We start from the raw sequence: 19,361 nt of genomic DNA on the forward strand, positions 1-19,361 counted from the left end.
CAAATTCTGGTTCAAATCCAAGCCCAGTGATCCTAGTCCTCGGTCCACCTGACAGCCCCATGCAGCCAGGACCTCCTGCAGCACCCAGTGGGAACAGCCAGGGGTTCCCAAACCAGCGCGCTCCCTAACAAGCACACCACAGGATCGCAGTCAGGGCAGGTGGCAGCCAGTTCAGATGGGGGAGAGGAGATGGATGTTCCCCCACAGCCCACATCTGGGCCACTGGTCTCACTGGTGAGCACTGCTCTGATGGAGCAGGAATTTGTCCTTAGCAAAACTAGAAGTCCTAAGTGGGGAGTGTGAACAATGCGGGAGGGAAATGTGAATAGCAACAAAAATGGATGACCATGGCAAATCTGTTGTGGTGCCATGTGCAGCATCAAATACATGGCAGCGTTATGTCTCTAACATAAAGCAGCATTAGTGGGTGGCAGAGGCGAGGGCTTGATCAGCTCTGGGGCAAACCCATCTGGGCTTGATGCAATGGGGAACAAGTTACTTTTACCTGTTCTGCACAAAATAACCAGGACAAAAATATCTGCACATTCCTCCTTCAGCAAAGAACTGGGCAGCTCCAAAGCCCTGGTCTCCAGCCTCTGCCTGGCAGGCAGCACAGCTCTCCGGCTGCCAGCTAAAGAAGCAGCATCGGATGGCTGCTGCTGGCTTGATGTAGATGTGCTCAGGATACCTGCCTGGAGCACCCTGGCTCCTACGCAAGGTGCTGGTGAGTCTGTGAGGCTGACGAACGACCAGAGAGGTGGCTTCTGCTGTCACACAGGCTGCCTTCGCTGCTGCTGCAACCCAGCCAGCCCACACAGCTCTGATTGCAACACAGCCGGCCTCTGTCAGTGGCTGCTTTTATTCGTCTTCCTCAAAGGCTTAAATAAACAAGAAACAGGTTAAAAACAAAATCTTGGCCCCGGCCCCTTCCTGAGCTGGCTGTTCCATGATGGCTTCCTGCCCCGTGCGCGAGCTTCCCCCTCCAGAGGAAAGAGGCGCCGTCCTGCAGCTGCCTTGAGTGGGAAATCAGGCCGCGTACCTGGCTTTGATATCGATGCCAGGCCATCCAAGCGGCTCTCTCTGCGCCATCCTCGGTGCTCTCCATGTCGAGTGGGAACTCAAGCGTGCGGCTGGGAGCTGGGGGAGGTTTGCCTTCCCAGGGCCGCCACACAAGGGTGCGGGGAAGCGCCATGCCAGCCGGGCACTGGCTCCGCGTGAGGGGGCATTTCCGGAGGCAGGAACCCCACACACCGCTCCAAAGCCTTCACCCGGCAGGGGGGAATTTTATTCCTCTTGCAATCTGTCAGGAACGTAAAAACAATCTCAGAGAAGCCTGTCGGCTTGAGAGCTTTTGCTCTCGGGAGCCGCGGCACAAGTTGCACTCGAGTGAAGCTCCTCCGGTCATTTTGATGAAGGGACATCAGGAGCTCTTCTCATTCACTCGCTGCCTGAGGTCACCATATAGTGGCTGGGCAAAGCTTCCAGGGGTTTCGAAATGCTTCACGTGCATGAACTTGCCTCACAGCACCTTTGTGATGGCTATTTTCTATTCTTGCTGTTCCAACCTTTCAGAAACAGATAAAAAGATGCCAAGGTACACAGCAGTACGCTGCGCTAGGCAGTGTGCGTTTCTTCCTGCCCTTAGCTCCATACTTTTTTGACAAGACCCAAATATTTTACTTAGCAGAGCATCTGAGGTTTGGTTTTTCATGTGTATTGAAGAGCTTTATGTCCATCGTACTACCGCTAAAACATCCCATTATCTAGCGTTGGCAATAAGTTCCTGACTAGTGCTTTAAAGTGTTGTAGATAAGTTATGTGACATTTTCCATTTAAATTAAAATAGATCAAGTTAAACTCAAGGGAAGCTGATAGCTGCACTTTTATTTTATTTCACTCTATTTCCTCTTTATGACCAATTTTACTTTAATAATCAAAACTTTGATTATAGATCCCTAAGGCATCATGTTGCATGCAGGACCAGGCTGGAAACTGCCACCAGCTCTCACATTGCCAGGGTTTCAGCTGCCAGGCAGTGGCATCAGCAGGGTGATTAATGTCAACATGGCACCCAGGGGTCTTTTTCCTCCCTCTGCTGAGAAAGTCTCCACTTCTCAGCTGCCCTGAACTCTACAGGCATGGAGATACGGATCTGAAATTTGCCTGATTTTGGCATACATTGCTGGTGCTAGTAGGATATCAAACTGCCATCATGGACTTTGCCACACTGAGATGCATCCAAGTGCTTTGATGAGATCTTCCAGTGCACAACCCCAGAAAGGCGGTCAAAAACCCAACCGTTGGGGGTAAGTGTTCCTGGGAGTGGATGAACTGGTGCCACTTTGGTCTGTTTTGGCCCCACAGAAGATGGAGACTTGAAGGAGACGTACTGTCCCGTTGCAGACACTTACCACTACACTGGTGCCGGCATCCAGCTCCTGTCCCCCTCCTGCAGAGCCAGTGTGACGCAACAGCCAAACCCTCAAGGGCTCCTCTTGGGAAACTCCTCTAAATGGTTTTGGCTACACCAAGAAAAGGTGTTTAAAACCAGAAAAGGAAGGTGAATTATAGTATTAATATGCAAAATGGGAAAGTGATAAAAACATCCAAGATTTCTTGTCTCCTTCATCATTAGGTTAGTGGGGATGGCGAACAGGGATGTAGTAGCGGTCCTACCTGTCTGATTGCTTGCCCAGCTGAGCTCCCACCACCTCAGCTCAGCTCACAGGGCAGGTACAGGTATTTGTACCTCATGGTGCCTCTTCTCTTCAGGGAGGACCATTTGGTCAAGGCCTTATTGCCGTGCTTGAGCCTTCATACACTGGGGGTTTTACAGAGGGGCTTGTGCTATACAGCAAAGGCCACAAGCAAGACCTGCTTGCAAAGCCTGGACCACTGTGCAGAGCTCCGTGGGCTGAACTTTGGCCACAGCTGTTTTAGGAAAGTTGCAGAGTAAAGTTCAAAGAAAGTCATGAAATGGCTGCATGCCTTCCTCTCCTTGCAGCAGAGGGTTCGCAGGGCCTGCTGCTCACCCTGCTCTGAATGTGAGGAGGTGTGATGAGCATTGGCCACTGCTTTCCCTGGCTTGGACATCACACTTCACCTGCTCGCTTCCAGGAGTCCTGCACCCCTCTGACCTGTTGCTTCCTCATTGTGCCATGTTTAGAACAGTAAAGGAAGGAAAATAAAACAAAACACTGACCTTTCCATACCATGGACCTTTTCCAACCATGGCATAAATTTATGAGCTTTAATGGGTAATGCCAAAGCAGGCCTTGGGTTTGGTGATTTAATTCTCTGCCCTTTGCCAAGGCTGCTGGCAGGCACAGCAGATTTTTTGCTCGGGGGCTGGGATGTAAGGTATTTTTATGAAAAGATGATTTGGACCTTCATGGTTGTGGGGTGTGTGCGTGTGTGTGTGGGAATGATGCAACTGCAAGCTCAGCAATGTCTGCCTGAGAGCAGGGGTCCCCAGTGATCATGCTGAGATGCACAGGCTGCCCGCCGCCTTTTAGCAGGGCGTCAACCCTGAGCCAAGCCACCAGAGACAGCGGGTGCCAGTGTGCCTCAGAACTGGGCTGTGTGGGTGGCAAAAGCATGTCCCCATCCCACCGACGCACCCTGGGCTCTCCTTCTGATGCCCCCCTCCATTCCTCCCCACCAGTGCGGGCTGCTCTCCACCAGCGCAAGGGTCCCTGCTGCTCTCCAGGGAAAAGCGCTGCCCCTGGGGAAGACCCAAGGTCGCTGCCACTCTCGCTGTCCCTGCCATCGACGTGGGAGATCGGGACCCAGCATGGCTTGGGTGGGCAGGGGCTCATTGTCAGGATGTGCCTCGGGCACAGTGCCTTTGCCCAGCCCTGCTTTCTGACCGCAGAAAGAAAACATTTGCCCAGACACAGCCCAGCCCCCTTGCCACGTTGAAAGCCTGGCTGCCGACAGCATAAGGGGGGACATGCAATACCTCCCCAGCAGGACACAGAGGACAAGGCTGGGAGACGAGTTAAAGGAGGCTGGTTTTTAGAGCCTTGCTGAAATCCATCCTCATAAAAGGGAGCTGTCTGGAAACCTGCTCATCCGAGGGGAGGAGAGTCTCCCTGTGAAGAAGGGAGGCTTGCCAGGCCTGCCACCGCCACTGCTCGCACGCAGCCAGGCACTGCGCAGAGCCGGTGCTCAAGCCTGGGCTGCAGTAGCAGCAGCCTGGTAAAACAAAGGGGAGATGAGTAACACTGCAGGCAAGTGACCCCTGCCAAGCAGGATCTGCAGGAGTTTCAGAGCCCTACACACTGTAGGGTAGCTCCCCGTGGCGCTGCACACCCCAGGGAGCACTGCCAGCACAGGCAACCATCCCTGCCATCTGGTCCGGGAGCAAAGGGCGCCACGGAGGGAGCAGGGAATTCAGGCACGATAGTCGAGGGGGTATTTCCCAGCTGGTACAAGGTCCAGAGGTATCCTGGATACTTGGTGACAAGCTAGGATGGGTCTAAGGGCTGTCTTATCATTCCCTCTGGAGCAACAGGTTTTTAGTGATCATTGAACATGACTGTCCTTTTTCTTGAGCATCTGTGCTGAGCTCTGTACTGTCCTGCTGATGGCCTGGGGCTTGACAGCTGTTGGTGCCCATCCTAGGTCAGCAGGGAATAGTTCAGCTTGCCTGTCCAGCACTGTTTCTTTATAAAATGCAGAGGGCTTCTCCCTGCTTGCACACTCCAGGTCGATCTGGGGTGGTGACAGAAGCAGATAGGCACCCACAGATCCCCTGATTTCTTCCCCTGTTCTTCTAGCTAAAAAGCTCAACACTTCCAGACCTGTACACCCTTATGCACCTTTGTCATGCAGCAAGAAGACAGGCAGGACAGCCTGAGGACAATTTTAAGCAGAAAGTCTATGATGAAAGAGACTCAGAAAACATTATTCTGTCTTCTGACCCTAAAGGTCAACCAAAAATGTCGGTTCTTGAAGATTATCCCAGCTCTGAGGAGAAACCAATTATAAATTTTGAGGCTCTTTCACTAGACTCTTCATTCATAAAATCCCCTAAATCTTCTTCCCTGAACCCAGGAGGACTCGTACAACAGGAGCCTAGGTCTTTGCTCAGAGCCAGCCAGCTCCAAGCAGCACTTGTACCCAAAAACGCTCACTGGACTTTTTCTCTGCCTTCTCTCTGCTGTCACCAGCCAGGTGTCTGGGATGGGGTGGTTACTGTTTCATAGAGAAGGGCGACTGCCCTGCCTGTCCTGCACCCTTGGATTTAGGAGGACTCGGGCCCTTCTCCCACACCTGCCCTCTCAGACAGCTCCTTTATTCTGAAGGAGCTCAAAATGACAACGCTCTAATAAACCCACCACACAGAGAATGAGGGAAAATTATTTCAGAAGTGATGAATGACACATTCATACTTACCTGTAATTACACAGTGTGCTTCAGGAAGGTATTTTCCTATCGCTAATCCAAAATATTTGTAGTCCCCTTTCTTGTAGTTTTCTGCTCCTTGATTTCCTTCCAGGCAGCTGCTCAGAGTGCTCTCGAGGTGTATTTGGCCTGCCTGTAAATCTCTGCCCATTTGGTGCTAGTGGGGAGGAAGGGGATTTGTGCTTCAGCTTCTCCAGCCCTGGCTTTTCGCAGCTACATTTGCAGTGACCAAAGAGCAGAGGAAGAGTGAGACACTGACATTTTGTTTCCCCAGTATGTTTTCCCCTGGTACATTTTCTAATGGGCCTTGTGATAGCATGGGATTTTGTTTCAGGACCCCACTGTACTCTGTGTACCACCACAAATATCCAGGTCAGTACTGTATGCCCTAATACAGCAAGTCCTACAGTGCTGCTCTAGGTTTGTCCTTTTTAAGATTCTCACTCTGTTTTTTCTAAGGCTGTAAAATACCCAAGATCCCCACTTAAAAATAAAACAACAAAACATGTGCTTCTATGCATGACCCAAAACTGTTCTTCTCCCAAAACTCCATAAAAAAAACATGCAGAAATTCTTTAGGTTTTCACTAAAATGGTGAGGAAGTGCTTTGTTTCTCCTGAGTCCTTCAAAAGGACTGGAATATGTTGGGTGTTACCACTTGATGCAGTTTTGACGAGCAAACAAGTTGACTGGAAGAGTGCGAAAAAACATCCCGCCAGCCCTTCAGGCTGTGGTCACATGGAGACATTTTAAGGATCCCAACCACCTCACAGATTTGCTGAAATGTTCTGGATTCAGTGTTTCTCCCTTGAGCTTTGTGCAATCCTCCCATACTTCCTAGGATTTGGAGGGAGGGGACGTCTTTCACTCGGACATCTGGCACTACTGTCCTAACAGACAAGCTTCAGGGCATTTTGTGAAATAGTCTGCAGCTCCCAGAATCTGCTTCAGACAGAAACCCAAGAACATCAGGCAATGCAGCCCATTAATGAAATTACTCTGGCAGATATTATTTCATGGTGTCTCTCTGTGTTTCTGTGGGACCGTTATTTGCAACAGGGGCATTCACCTCCTGCACATATTTTCTGCATCCTTCCTGAATATCACCCAATAGGATTTTTCCCTTAGATTAGCTAAGGCTTTTTGGAAATGTATAGAAACCCAATAATCTTAGAACTTCCTGCTCCAGACATCACCTAACAAGGTGTTCTACAGATTGTTTCCATGCAAAATAGCTTTTATGCAGTATTTCACCTTTAATTCCAAACCTTCTCACCATGACCAGAATGCTTTTCCCTTGGGACTCCACAGATACACTTTTTTGTGCTCCAAAGGTATACATCATTCCAGGGAAGTTGAGTTTCCTAGCTGATTTTCTAGTTGTATCCTACTGAGATCCTTTCTGTGCTGCACCTTCCATCACAGACTAGCTCAGGAGCCCACACTCCCTCCCTGACATTGCCCTTCCTTGATTCTCCTGGGTGAACTAGAAGCATTTGCACATTTACAAATCTTAAGAGAGGAAACAAGCATTTCCTTCTCTGCATCCATCCCACTGAAGAATCAACTCTTCCACTTCACATTCATAACACTGTTTGTGCTGAGCCCTGAAGCTGCTGCCTGGACTAGGCATCACTGCTACTCTGTTTATGCCCAGACCTGTAGTTAACTGTTGCAAAACTGCCATTTTCCTTAATACTTCAGCAAATTGCATTTGGGATTCCTAGGCCCACAGAGTGAGCTACTGCAGGGATGCATGGCCTGCCCTTACACAGGAGTATTCCTCCTGTGCAAATGCCAACAAAACTTATCAGTGAATTTCACTGGCAAGAATTGCACTGGTTGAAACCGCTAAATCTCATTCTGTTGGCTACTGAAATGCTCTCCCTCTGTCACCTTGCTGGTGCAAGGTTTTGCAATGTTAGCAAATCTACAAACAAACCTTCTGTAATGGGAGCAGAGTCCTACTTCCCCAGCAAGTGGCTGGGGAGTGGGCCAACTCCATGCAGTCTCAGTTTTAGTATTTTCAGTGGAAATTCCCCATCAACAGTTGTGTGGCGGACATAAATTACCTGCTTTTGGAACAACTTCCTTTCCTTTAGGACCAGTTACAGACTGTTAGCCTTGAACGTATCACAAGCCATGTGTAACTGCACCTACCACTTTTTGTTCAAAGGTCTCAGCATGCAACCATGAACAGCCTAAGCACAAAAGGCCTCTTGAAAGGCTGAGGTCACCCAAGGCCTCCTGTTGGCATAGCATGCCATACCTTCCCCACCAGCCTCTCCAGCATAGCTGGTGCATTATGCCAGCCCCCGACCATCACTAAATTGCCAGATGGGGCTTCGCTGAGAAAGCAGTTTTCCCCACCTTTCAGCTCCACTTCTGCCTGTCAATACAGTTTTCAGATCTATTGTGAATAACCAAGGTATATTCATTCACAGACACAGCTTCTTTCCAGTGTCTTCAGAGCGGGGACTTCGTGGGAAGGTTGTTTTACTTGGTCCTGGTTGCTGCTCCTGGGAAACATCCAGCAGACAGACGGGGATCATTTCTGCTTCACATCCACAAGACCTATCTGACCTGTTGGGTAAGAGGCTCTGAAGGCCCCAAGGTCTCCAGGCAAGTTTCAGCCCCTCCCATCGCTCAGGGCTGGAAGTAACCTCAGAGTGGAGCCACTGTTATTCTTTACTGCCCTGGGAGGCAGGACTGCTTTTCCTTGCAGACCAGTGACCTGCAGTTTGCTTCATTTGAAACACGTCTTTAAAGGGAATTTCCAAACTGATGGGGTAAGGCACAGTTCCTGATGTTTATCAGCCAGTTAGAGCCAAAGGGCACTGAGGACAACATCATGCCTGACTTTTTGCTCCAGTGCCCGTGTTTCACCAATCTGACTTTCCTTGGTTTGGAAGTGTCTGTGCTTTCCTGTCACCACTACTTGTTTCAACCTGATTAGCCAAGCCTCCATCAGCCCAAGTGCTGGTCTAGCTTGGCTGGTCCGGTACCCTTTGGGCCATCTCTGTAAACATCACGCATTTCACATGGTCTACGAATGCCTCTGTGACCAACAACCCCCTTGCAAGGTATTTGAAACAGTCCTGCACAAAAATGTGGTCCTGACTCCGCCCCCCAAGCTGAATAAACCCCGATTTCCCCATTTTGCAGCACTGCGAAGGCTTCGTTGCACGTCGTGCCTTGTCTTGGCCCACCACTTTCCCACAGTCAGGTTATTTTATTTCTGCTTCTGAATTCAGCTGCATTTTTGCATGGCCACTGTCTCTCTCATTTTACATATATAAGGTATGTGTGGCACTCTCTAAAATAGAAAGTTCTCTTTTCTTCTCTCTGTGTTAGCCACAGAGCTGTGCTGACAGGACTCCCGGTGACTGACTGGCTTCTCACCAGTGTTTGCTTCCTGGCCCAATGCTCTGCTGCAGCCCATGATTTAAGCACTTTGGCAAATTTCTCTACCTCTCACGGCGTCTTTGGCTCCCCATTAAACACAGAGATATCGTTTCTGGCTCAGGAAGTCTCTGCACCACAGGCCACTGGGACCTGAGAGACTGGCCTGGGGAGCTTCCATTACGTGCGTGCCCTGTTGGTCTGCTCCTCCCGAGGCATCTCCTGCTGGACTCTGACACAGCTGGGCTTCTTTCTGACACAGCTGAGGTTTTTTTATGTGCTTTCGTTCCATTTTTTCCCCTGGTGTCAATCTAGTCATCCCATAATGAAAATCTATTAATAGGGCAATGTCCAGTCTACCCTCAAAGTCCTCAGCAGTATCTTGTTATTCAACCAAAATGATCCAGATCCTTCAGCTGAATTCTCTTTGTCCCCCACCTTGTAGCACACAGCTGACCAGCTTTCTCTAGTTTGATGGTTGATTCTAGTCATACAGCCAGCCCAGATAATTCAATCTTTTTTTCCTGAAGGCAAATACTCACTACCATAAGAGCTGAGCCCATCAAGTTGGCTCCTAGGCACCCTATTTTGGAGTCGTTCCCTTATGCCATGGTTACGAACTGAGCGGAATAAACCTCCCAGACGTATTCTCCTCAAAGACTGTGGCTTTTGCACTGATCCAGCTGGGACAGACAGTCTGATTCCTTCCTCCTGCAAACTGAAAATGGCGGTGAGCGCTTGGTAATAGGTGGTGTTCTGTAGCCCTTGTCTACAGCAGGAGGCTGGTTTTTTCCTGTGGTGACCTGCAAGCCTTTTGTTTCCTTTTCTGAGTGATTTTTCAGTTTCTTAACTCTTTGCTGTGGTTCATCTTGGCTTGTAAATTGGCCAAAGTTTTTCTTGTGCCTCTTATTTTCTGGAAAACATTCTTTTCCATGATAGTCATGCTGATGATCACCTCTTTGATCCATCTTGCCATTTTAAACTGGGAATCTTCCAGGAGAATTTTGCACTCTCTCTGGACACTGAAGCCTTTTATCCTTGTCTGCAGGTGACCTCTTATAAACCTCTCTTAGAAGTTACCAGATGTTGCTTGAACTCTTTTTTGCAAAGTCTCCAGCTGTTCCGGCTCATGTTTTGCATCTTTTGGTCATTTTTTATTTCTGTTCCCGCTTGGTTCCAGAGGAATCCCAAAATTAGGACCTCTCCTCCTAGAAGCTGAGTCTCACTCCAGACACTGTTTCCATAATTTGAACATTTGCAGGTTGTTCCAGAGAGGATGAAGCTGGCAAAGATGCTCCAGAAATGTTCCAGGTGCTCCGCAAGGAGGTGCCTCAGAAGTGCTCACCCCCTGCTCCCCACCCCCATGTATTAGTTACAGAAACCATGCAAAGCCCTGCTTTCCTGCCCATGGGAGGAATCAGCTGGAGGACACTCTCCCTTCTTTCAGAGTTCAAGCTCCCTTTGAGTCAGCACTCCCCCAAAAGGTCTCCATGTGCTTTATCTCAGGGTTAAGCTCCTTCTTTTATTTGCGTTGCACCTCCAGTTTTCTTGATGTTTTCTCAGACCAGTCCAGTCAGGAGGAGAGGAATTTCATGCTGAAGGCGTTTATGTCTCTCCACTGCCTAGCAAGAGAGCCTGTAGCTCCATCTTAAGCTGTCCCACATGGATGCCTAACTTGGGGCGACCAACAGTACCCTGCACGGCTAACTCCTGCTGGCCCATGCCGGCACCCAGCAAGTTTCACTTGCAGCCTGCAATCCCCCTTCCCGAGGGAGCTGGTCTGTATAGTCCAGGCTGTGTAACAGTTTGCTTTTCTTACCAGCAGCAGATTCTCTCAACAACCTCTGTAGCAGCCCACAAGCCTCTCCTTCTGACACCCGCAAATGTAACCTATAGGCATGTGGCATACATTTATGTTGTTTATTTTTAGCCCCCAGTTTAGTTGCACTGACAGTGTGAAAATGTCATCAGGTTAACAGGGAAAGAGCTATATAAGCCTGCAGTGCCACTTGCTTGCCTGCCAAGCAGGAGCCTCTAACACCTCATCAGAGCCTTCGCTGCTCCTAAAACCTCATTCGCACTTTCCATACGGGCAGTGTGGTTTCAGCAGCTGCCCCCCCGCCCCCGCCCCCCCCCCCCCCCCCCCCGGCATATAAAAATCACGAGTTACCCTCCTGATAAGATTACCTGTAAAGCACGATCGTTACAAAGGAATGATGTGACGCTCTTGCCTCTCATTTGGCTGGCGGGGGGGTGCTTTCTGTTTATTGGGGTACTTCCCTGCCAGCTGCTGTGGGAGCCTGAAACTGCCCCTTCCCTCGGTGGGCGCCGGGCTGGGGGTCACGCACCCCCAGCGGCCGGAGCCTGCGGGAGGGAGGGAGCGATGCTGGACCGAACGAAAGGCTGGCGGTCAGCGTTGGCGGGAGAGGGGGGGACAAGCGCATCTCTGCGGATCGCCTCTGCTGACAGCTCCCGCCTGCCGTTCCCGCCGGGCATACCGGAGAGAAAGCCGCCAGCCCGGCCGTGTGTCGGGGAGCGCGGAGGGGGCGTTTCTCCCCCCGCACCGCACAGCACGTGGGGGACGGGTCCGCTGGACATTCCGCACGTTGCAGGGCCGCACATGCCGCGCCGGCGTGCACACGCAGCACACACGGCGGGAACACGCACACGCGGGGACACGCACGCACGGCGCCTCTGCCCGGGGCAAGGGGAAGAGCATCCCGTTTCCTCGGGGCAGCAGCAGCAGCAGCTGCTCCCCCCGCTTCCGCTGGCAGGGGGGTCCTGGCGGGCTGCCCGGCAAAGGAGGGGGGTGGGGGGGCTGCGGGGCCGCCCGCTGCCCGGGTCTGGGCGGGCACGGCGCCCGGTACCCCGAGCTGGGGGGAGCCCGGTGCCGCCCAGTGCCGGCGCCTGCTGGCGGGAGCCGGCGGGGCAGGGCCGCCCGGTGCTGCCGGCGGCAGTGATGTGGCAGCAGGTCGGGTCACGTTGCCGGCCCTGTGCTCGTACCAGTGCGAGACGGGATTAGGGAGGCGGCTGTCGGTGCCGCCGCCGGCGGGGGGCGGGGGCTGCGCGGGCGCGCAGGGGCGGGGGGGTTCCCGCCCCGCCCCGTCCCGGGGCTGCCGCGGGCGGTCGCGCTGCACCGGTACAAATCATCCCCCAATGTCACCCCCTGCGCCCCGCGGGGATGCAGGCTGCCCGTCGGCAGGGCAGCGTCAAAATACAGATGCCTCTATACTGTATGTATACGTGTTTGTGTGTGTGTGTGTATATACATGCATATGCACACGCATCCGTACGTACGTAAAGAGCGATCGTGCCGCTGCCTGGCGCTGCGGGCAGACCCGGTGCCGGCCGAAGGTCGGGCAGGATTGCTGCGGGGAGCCGCGGCGGCCGGGCGGTGTCACGGCACGGCAGAGCTGCGGCACGGCGGCGCCGAGCCAGGGAGCGCCCCGGGCTGCCGCCGCGCCGCAAGAACACGCGTGTGCGCCTGTTCTGCCCACGCATCCCGGGATGTATAGAAAAACCTATGCCAAACGTGACCCCCTACCCGCGCCTCTGGGAGAGAGGGTCGATCCGCCGCGGGCACGTTTTCCACGGGCGGGTTACCCTCCCCAAACGCAAAGAAAATTGTAAAAACAAAATTATAAAAATCAGAAAAGCGCAGCAACGCTGACCGCAGCTACGGCAGCAGCAACGGCGGCGATAGCGGTAACACGGGGGAAAGCCGCTGCCTGGAGGGGCGGACCCCGGGCCGACGGCGGGGACCCCCCCTCGGCAGCCCGCGGAGGGCCCCCCCCCCGCCCGCCCGCCCCCGCCCGCCCCGCCCCCCGCCCGCCCGGCGCGCGCCGCACGTGAGCCGGGTGCGGGGCTGGCTGGCGGCGCGCGTGCCCCGCGGGCAGGCACGGCGCGGCGCGGCGGCGGGTGCAAACTCGCGGCGCAGCGTGTGCTGCGGGCGTGTGCGCGGGGAGCGGGAGCGAGGCGGGCAGGGGGAGCGGCAGCGGCGCAGGCAGGGGGCGACGAACTGCCGCACACTTTCGCCACTGCACGGGAGAGGGGGACGGAGGCTGCATGTGCGCAGCGTCGCTCGCGGATCTCCAAAGACTGATCTCAGCATCCCGCAGGCTCAATCAGAAGCAGCGACGAAACATCAGCCGCTGCCAGACATGGATGAAGGAATCTCCCGCTTGCCGGAGCGGCAGCTGCTGGAGCATAGGGATTTTATAGGGTAAGGCGCCAGGGCAGTGTCTCCGTCTCCTGTCTCTACGGCGCGGCGTTCCGTCGTCTGGAGAAAGTGCGGCGAAGCGCTGGCAGCAGAGCCGGCTCCCCGGCGGGGCGCGGGGCTCGCCGCCCTCCGCGGGCGGACCCGGGCGATCCCTCGCCCGGCCCTTCGGGCAGAGCGCTCGGTGTCTGCTCGCCCACTCGAGGAGGTGCTGGGCTATAGGTCTCGCTCTTGCCGGTGCTGGATCTTTGTGTTTTTCTCCAGGCTGGACTACCCTTCGCTGTATATGTGCAAACCCAAAAGAGGCGTGAAGAGGGACGAAAGCAAGGTAAGTAAGTTTCTCGGGCTGTTCTCGCTTAAGCGCTTAATTGGGGTTCGCTCAATTTTACGGCGCAGCTTCAGTGCCAGGAGCATCCCCGGGGGGCACCGCGTTTAACTTCCCCCCCGAATCGCGAGCGGGTTTACGAGCGAGCTGGCACGGCGGGGAGAGCGGTGCCTTGGCGATAATTTGCGCGGCATGTGGTCGGCATGACATTTGTTTTGGTTTTGATCGTCGTTCCGGGGGACTCTGTCTAACGCTGGGCTTTTCCGGATTTCGCTAACTAGGAAACGTACAAACTGCCACATAGACTGATAGAAAAGAAGAGGCGAGACAGGATTAACGAATGCATTGCCCAGCTGAAGGATTTACTGCCCGAGCATCTGAAATTGACGGTAAGGTGCAGAGGAGGGTAGATGTACACGCAGATGCAGGCGCCGGCAGCCTGCCCGCTGCGCAGCCCCCGTGGTGGCGGGGGTGCGGGACGCCGGGCTGCCCGCCCGCCTGCCGGCTGCGGCGGCCGCCCTGGCCGGTTAAGGCCCCTCGGGGCCCGGCTTCCCCGAAGTTACGGAGGCGGCGTTTGGCGGTGGCCGAAGCGTGCCGGGAGGTAGCCGAGCCGCCCCCATCCCTTGCCTTTGCAGACGCTGGGACACCTGGAGAAAGCGGTGGTGCTGGAATTGACTTTGAAACACTTGAAAGCGCTAACAGCCTTAACGGAGCAGCAGCACCAGAAGATCATTGCTTTGCAGAACGGTAAGCGGGCCCCGGGGGGCGCCGCCGCTGGGGCGCACCGAGGGCGGGGGGAGGCGCGGAGCGGGGCACTCGGCGCCGGAGCCACGGGCAAACGCTGTCCCCTCGGTCTCCCCCGCAGGGGAGCGGTCCATGAAGTCTCCCGTGCAGGCCGACCTGGACGCCTTCCACTCCGGCTTCCAGACGTGCGCCAAGGAAGTGCTGCAGTACCTCTCCCGCTTCGAGAGCTGGACCCCCCGCGAGCAGCGATGCGCCCAGCTCCTCGGCCACCTGCACTCCATCTCCTCGCAGTTCCTCCCTGGCCCGCAGCTCCTCTCCCCGCCGCCGGGCCCCCTCAGCAAGGGATCCTCCTCCTCTTCCTCCCCGCCCGCCCCCCTCTGCGCGCCGGGCCACAAGCCGGAGGGCCAGGCTAACTGCGTGCCCGTCATCCAGCGGACTCACGCCGCCGAGCTGAGCGCCGAGACCGACACGGACACGGACAGCGGCTACGGCGGGGAGGGCGAGGCGCGCCCCGAGCGCGGCCCCACGGCGGCGGCGACCGGGGGGCCGCTGCCCGCCCTGGCCATCAAGCAGGAGCCGTCGGGGGACGAGGCGCCCCCCGCGCCCAAGCGGCTGAAGCTGGACCGCGGCGGCAGTCCCCTGCCCGGCCCGCCGGGGCTGGCGGCGCGGGGCTCCGAGGCGGCGGCGGCGGCGCTGGTCAGACCCGACGCCGCCCTGCTGGGCTCCCTGATGGCCCTGGGGGCGGGCGGCGGCGGGGCCCCCTTCGGACAGCCGGCGGCGGCCCCTTTCTGCCTGCCCTTCTACTTCATCTCCCCCTCCGCCGCCGCCGCCTACATGCAGCCCTTCCTGGATAAAGGCAGCCTGGAGAAGTATCTCTACCCCGCCGCCCCCATCCCGCTCCTCTACCCGGGCATCCCGGCCCAGGCGGCCGCCGCCGCGGCCGCCGCTGCGGCCGCCGCTTCCTTCCCCTGCCTCTCCTCCGTGCTCGGCCCCGCCGAGAAGGCGGCCGCCGCCGCCGCCGCCGGGCTGCCCCCAGCGCCCCACCTCCCGCACCCCTTCGCTGCCGCCGCCGGGCTGGCCGCCGCCGCCGAGCCCGGCGAGGAGGCCGAGACCGCAGCCGCCGAGGAGCCCGGCGCCGAGGGCCCGTGAGACGCCGCCGGCCGGGAGCCCCCACGGGCTCCCCGCCGCCGCTGCCCTCCCCTCGGACTGGCCGCCCCGCCGCGGGGCGGGGAGGGGCCGTTGGGCCGGTACCTGCGCCCCCGGTTGCCTACGGAGGGCAGGGCGGTGTCTGCCAGGGGCCGCGGGGCCGGGCCGGGCCGAGCCGGGTGGCGCCGGGAGCCGGCGGCCGTGGGGTGCCGGGGCCCGGCCCAGTGAGCGGCGCCCCCGCGGGGAGCCGCGCTGCCGAGGCGGCTGGTCCTGGCGGCGCCCCCGCAGAGGACCGTCGAGGATAAAATTTGCTACTCAGTATTTTTTTAATGTTCGGCTTTATAAATGCATACATATGTTAAGGAAAACAAAACAAAACAAAAAAGAAGAAGGAAGAAAAAAATAGTAAGGATACTTTTTTTTTTTTTTTCTCTCTACAAGGTAACTTAAATGTTGCACCTTATTTGGAATGGGTTTATACAGTGTCCCTAAGTCCCACTTAGGAACTTGCACTTCTTGTCCGGGAGACCTGGGTGGGTTCGGGGTGAGGGCAAGGGGCGAGGCGAGGGGGGAAGGGCAGACCCCAGCACCCGTGCTAGCACTTTACTGAGAACCGCAGTGTGGAAGGATGCACCCTGAGCCCAAACCTGCAGTGCCTTGAGCACCCGGGGATGCTGCTGGCTCCAGCGAGTTTTGGGTGTGCAAGGGAAGGAGGGTCCGACCCATTATGTAACCTTGTGTTTATATATATATATATATATTATTTTTTTTTCTTTCGGCTAAGGTATACAGGTGTGGCAAGTGCATTGGTTCTCACCCTGTCTTTATTTAAATTCATTATGTTCCCCAGAGGTTTTTCCCCCACCCTTGCTGTATAAAATGAATGTTTCTGCACTGAACTACAAAAAGAAGCCCCCCCTCTCTCCCCCAAGAACACACAGAGCAGCTCATCAGCCTGAACTCATTTTATCCTCAATTCTGAGCGACACAAACTGGAGGCCGTAGGTGAACACCTCACTGTGCAATCAGAAACGATTAGACCAGTCGGGGTAAGTTTCCCATGTGGGTTCTCCCCTCATCCCATACGCAAATATCGCGATTTCCCTTTCTGGAGACAAACCAGACACCAGATAATCACACAGATAAAGCTTTTATAATAAGGCTTAAACCAAGACCTTGCCTAGATATTTTTAGTTTGTTGCCAAGGTAGCACTGTGAGAGATCTCACTTGAATGTTATGTAAGAGGTGAGACACAACAGCCTGGTGAGGAGCAAGCGCGTATCCGGGGTCTGTCAGTCCGTTCGGTGCATCTGCTGCTGCTGTTGCTACTGTTTGCCTCAAACGCTGTGTTTAAACAACGTTAAAAAAAAAAAAATCTTAACTAGCCTACAGAGTGGCTGTATGTAAATAGTTGTTAATACATCCAATTAATGATGTCTGACATGCTATTTTTGTAGGGAGAAAATATGTGTTAATGATATTTTGAGTTAAATATCTTTTGGGAGGATTTGCTGAAAAAGTTGCACTTTTGTTACAATGCTTATGCTTGATACAAGCTTATGCTGTCTTAAATTATTAAAAAAAAATAAATCCTGTCTGCAAGAAACCAGCTGTTTTAGAACAGTTTAGTATGTGATATATTAGAAATCAATCTTTATATTCAGTATTTTCCAGCACTCCATGAATTCTATTATCTAAATATTTCCACACTATTTTGTGATTAAAAAAATTCTTACTAAGGAATAAAAACTTTAATACACAAAATGGGGTTGTCTACTAATTAAAAATCTTACGATAATAGATAATAATGGGTGCACTGAGCTTCAAAACGTATGATTGCTTGGCTGATGATAATCATTTAATGCCTTTTCATATTTTCAGTCGGGGTTTGAATTTGCTTGGTTTCCTTTAATTCACTTTAGTAAAGTCTGTTTTAAGATGTGCATGTTTCAGAAAGCAAAGTGCAAAGCATGTGTGTGGAACATGTATGTTTCTTCCCGACAGCTACTTTTTCCCTCTCCTTTTCACAAAATACTCATCTTCAAAATTAACATTTTACAGCCCTGGTGCTGCATGGGAGCTGTCTTTGCTCACAATGAACAAACTTTGCGATTTGCCTGACAGTCTAATGACACATCGCAGTCTCTGGAGGAATGATGTATGTCCCAGCGTGGAAATCCTCTAAGAAAACCGAGCATTTGGCAGGGGGATGTGTGTGGTGGGTGTGTGTGGTGGGGAGCAGGAGGGGGGATAGAGTGGTGGAAATAGGCAAGTAATTCATAAGCATGGAAACCCAGCACCCTAAAGACTTGCACAGATTTAATATTTGAGCTGCAGATCACCTTTTCTTTCAAAAATTCTTCCTGTTGCAGAGAAATAAAATTAAGAAAACCCTCAGACAGTAGGCAATGTTTATGTAAGAGAAATACAAGGGAAGCGTTTCGTGCTCCCTCTGCTGGTTTTCCACTACCAGTGACTCCGTTTTTGGAGCTTCCCTGAGAATGAATGAAGTTGGAAAGCAAATACAATACAAAACTCTTAAGACACGTGTGATTCCAGCAGTCCTTTAAAGTATCGAAGGAATTATAAATGGGGTGAAAAGTAAGTGCTCCTTTTAAACCTTTCAAATGGGATTGTTAGGTATACGTCTTTTCACACAGAAGTTATAGTAATATTAATTCCTATTTGAAAGAGATACAGGAGGGCCATCTGCACACCTACCAATGGACACACAGAAGTGCTGTTTCCACGAAGTGATGACAATGGAGCAGAGGCTGTTACATCACATCAGCGCACCTGTTGAAGTTGGTTATTTGTGGGCTGAAATCCAAGCTTATCAAAGGTAACGGGGAAAAAACGCTCGGTCGTCTTTGGATCCTGTCCCTGTGCCTTGCGTTATCGCAGGAGCGGAAGTGAACGAGGTTCAACCCTTCAACTCGGTAACTCGCCAACCACTTTACTTTGACCTGCATACTTAACCAGCTTAACACTTGTTACGTGGCCAGAGTTATGCTGGGACAAACGTGCTCATATACTCCAACCCTTCATACTAGGGAGGGAATTGGCCTTACTGAGCACGAAGCTCTTCCTACTGTTTTACTATATGCACAGAAAGGGTGGAGCCACCAGCATGTTTCAAAAAAATTGTACCCCTCATGAACAACTTGCATAGTTTGAAACCTGAGCATGGGCTAGCTGCTTCATGTCTCTCTCAGATTTCCAGCCTTTGGGAATATGTATCAGTTTAGATTTCATTGGGCTATAAACCTAGATCCTTATAGGGTTTTATCAATTTCAGTATTTACCATGTACAATAACATTGTTTTTATTAGCCCTTGAATCAAACGTGCCAAATGACTTCACACCAAGTTCCAGCATCAGTGCAGTCTATTAAATTTTATTACATAAAGCATAAAGACAAAATATGTGTATTCAGATAATATGAATGCCTAACAAAAGCAAACACATGGAAAAAAAAAGGTTTGTAATTGAGGCTGATAACCCATTGCTGCTGGAGAAAAAAGGCAAATGACAGGAGGGACCCTAGTGTCAGTTTAAAATTATCAAATTCCAGGCTTCCTCGGATTTCTTTGGAGCCTAAATCAAATTGTATGTTTCGTATTTTCTCGAGGTTAAAAAAGAATCATATAAACATTGGACAAGAACCTGACAGGTTTAAACATACATCCACTTCTGTGCAGTAATACATATTATCAAGACTTGTTATTTCCTACCTACTTCCTACAACTGTATGACATATGGACCCTCATCCACACTTCCCGAGTGCCAAGGGTGCAGGACTGGGTGCTACATTTATTGCATGCACCTGAGTACATACTCGGTTTTCTCATAAACCACATGATAAGGGATATAAGCTGGTGAATGTATTTTCTTAAGCAATAAACTCTGAAAACAGTATATTATAGTGCCATGAAAGTCTGTTATAGTATGTTAAATAAACACAGCTGAGATCAAGCCAATGGAAGGTAACAACATGCACATTCCACTAAAGGTCACAAAAATTTTATGTTTGGAAGGATTACAGTTGTGGAACTCAAATTGACCATCAGCCTTGTTTAAGAAAGGCCTGACCTACCAATTAAGTCAATGTGAATCCT

The 19,361-nt window shown here is 52.8% G+C and overlaps 1 protein-coding gene across 1 annotated transcript; it reads left to right on the top strand.

Annotated features, from left to right (window-relative positions):
- Positions 1 to 12,662: 12,662 nt before the first annotated feature.
- BHLHE41 (basic helix-loop-helix family member e41) lies at positions 12,663 to 19,161 on the top strand. The gene is made up of 5 exons (XM_055712601.1): positions 12,663 to 13,033; positions 13,292 to 13,355; positions 13,634 to 13,741; positions 13,988 to 14,099; positions 14,218 to 19,161. The coding sequence occupies exons 1-5, from the start codon at positions 12,972 to 12,974 to the stop codon at positions 15,243 to 15,245; spliced, it is 1,374 nt and encodes a 457-aa protein (XP_055568576.1). The 5' UTR covers positions 12,663 to 12,971; the 3' UTR covers positions 15,246 to 19,161.
- The last annotated feature ends 200 nt before the right edge of the window (positions 19,162 to 19,361 follow it).

This window comes from Falco cherrug, chromosome 5 (assembly GCF_023634085.1).
Source record: "Falco cherrug isolate bFalChe1 chromosome 5, bFalChe1.pri, whole genome shotgun sequence".
NCBI classification, from domain to species: Eukaryota; Metazoa; Chordata; class Aves; order Falconiformes; family Falconidae; genus Falco; species Falco cherrug.

What these genes read in the sequence shown, in the direction of transcription:
- BHLHE41 (XM_055712601.1), top strand. Translation starts at nt 12,972, where the DNA reads ATGGATGAAGGAATCTCCCGCTTGCCGGAGCGGCAGCTGCTGGAGCAT. An exon ending in GAGCATAGGGATTTTATAGG is followed by an intron (nt 13,034 to 13,291) that starts GTAAGGCGCCAG and finishes GTTTTTCTCCAG; the next exon opens with GCTGGACTACCCTTCGCTGT. An exon ending in TGAAGAGGGACGAAAGCAAG is followed by an intron (nt 13,356 to 13,633) that starts GTAAGTAAGTTT and finishes TTCGCTAACTAG; the next exon opens with GAAACGTACAAACTGCCACA.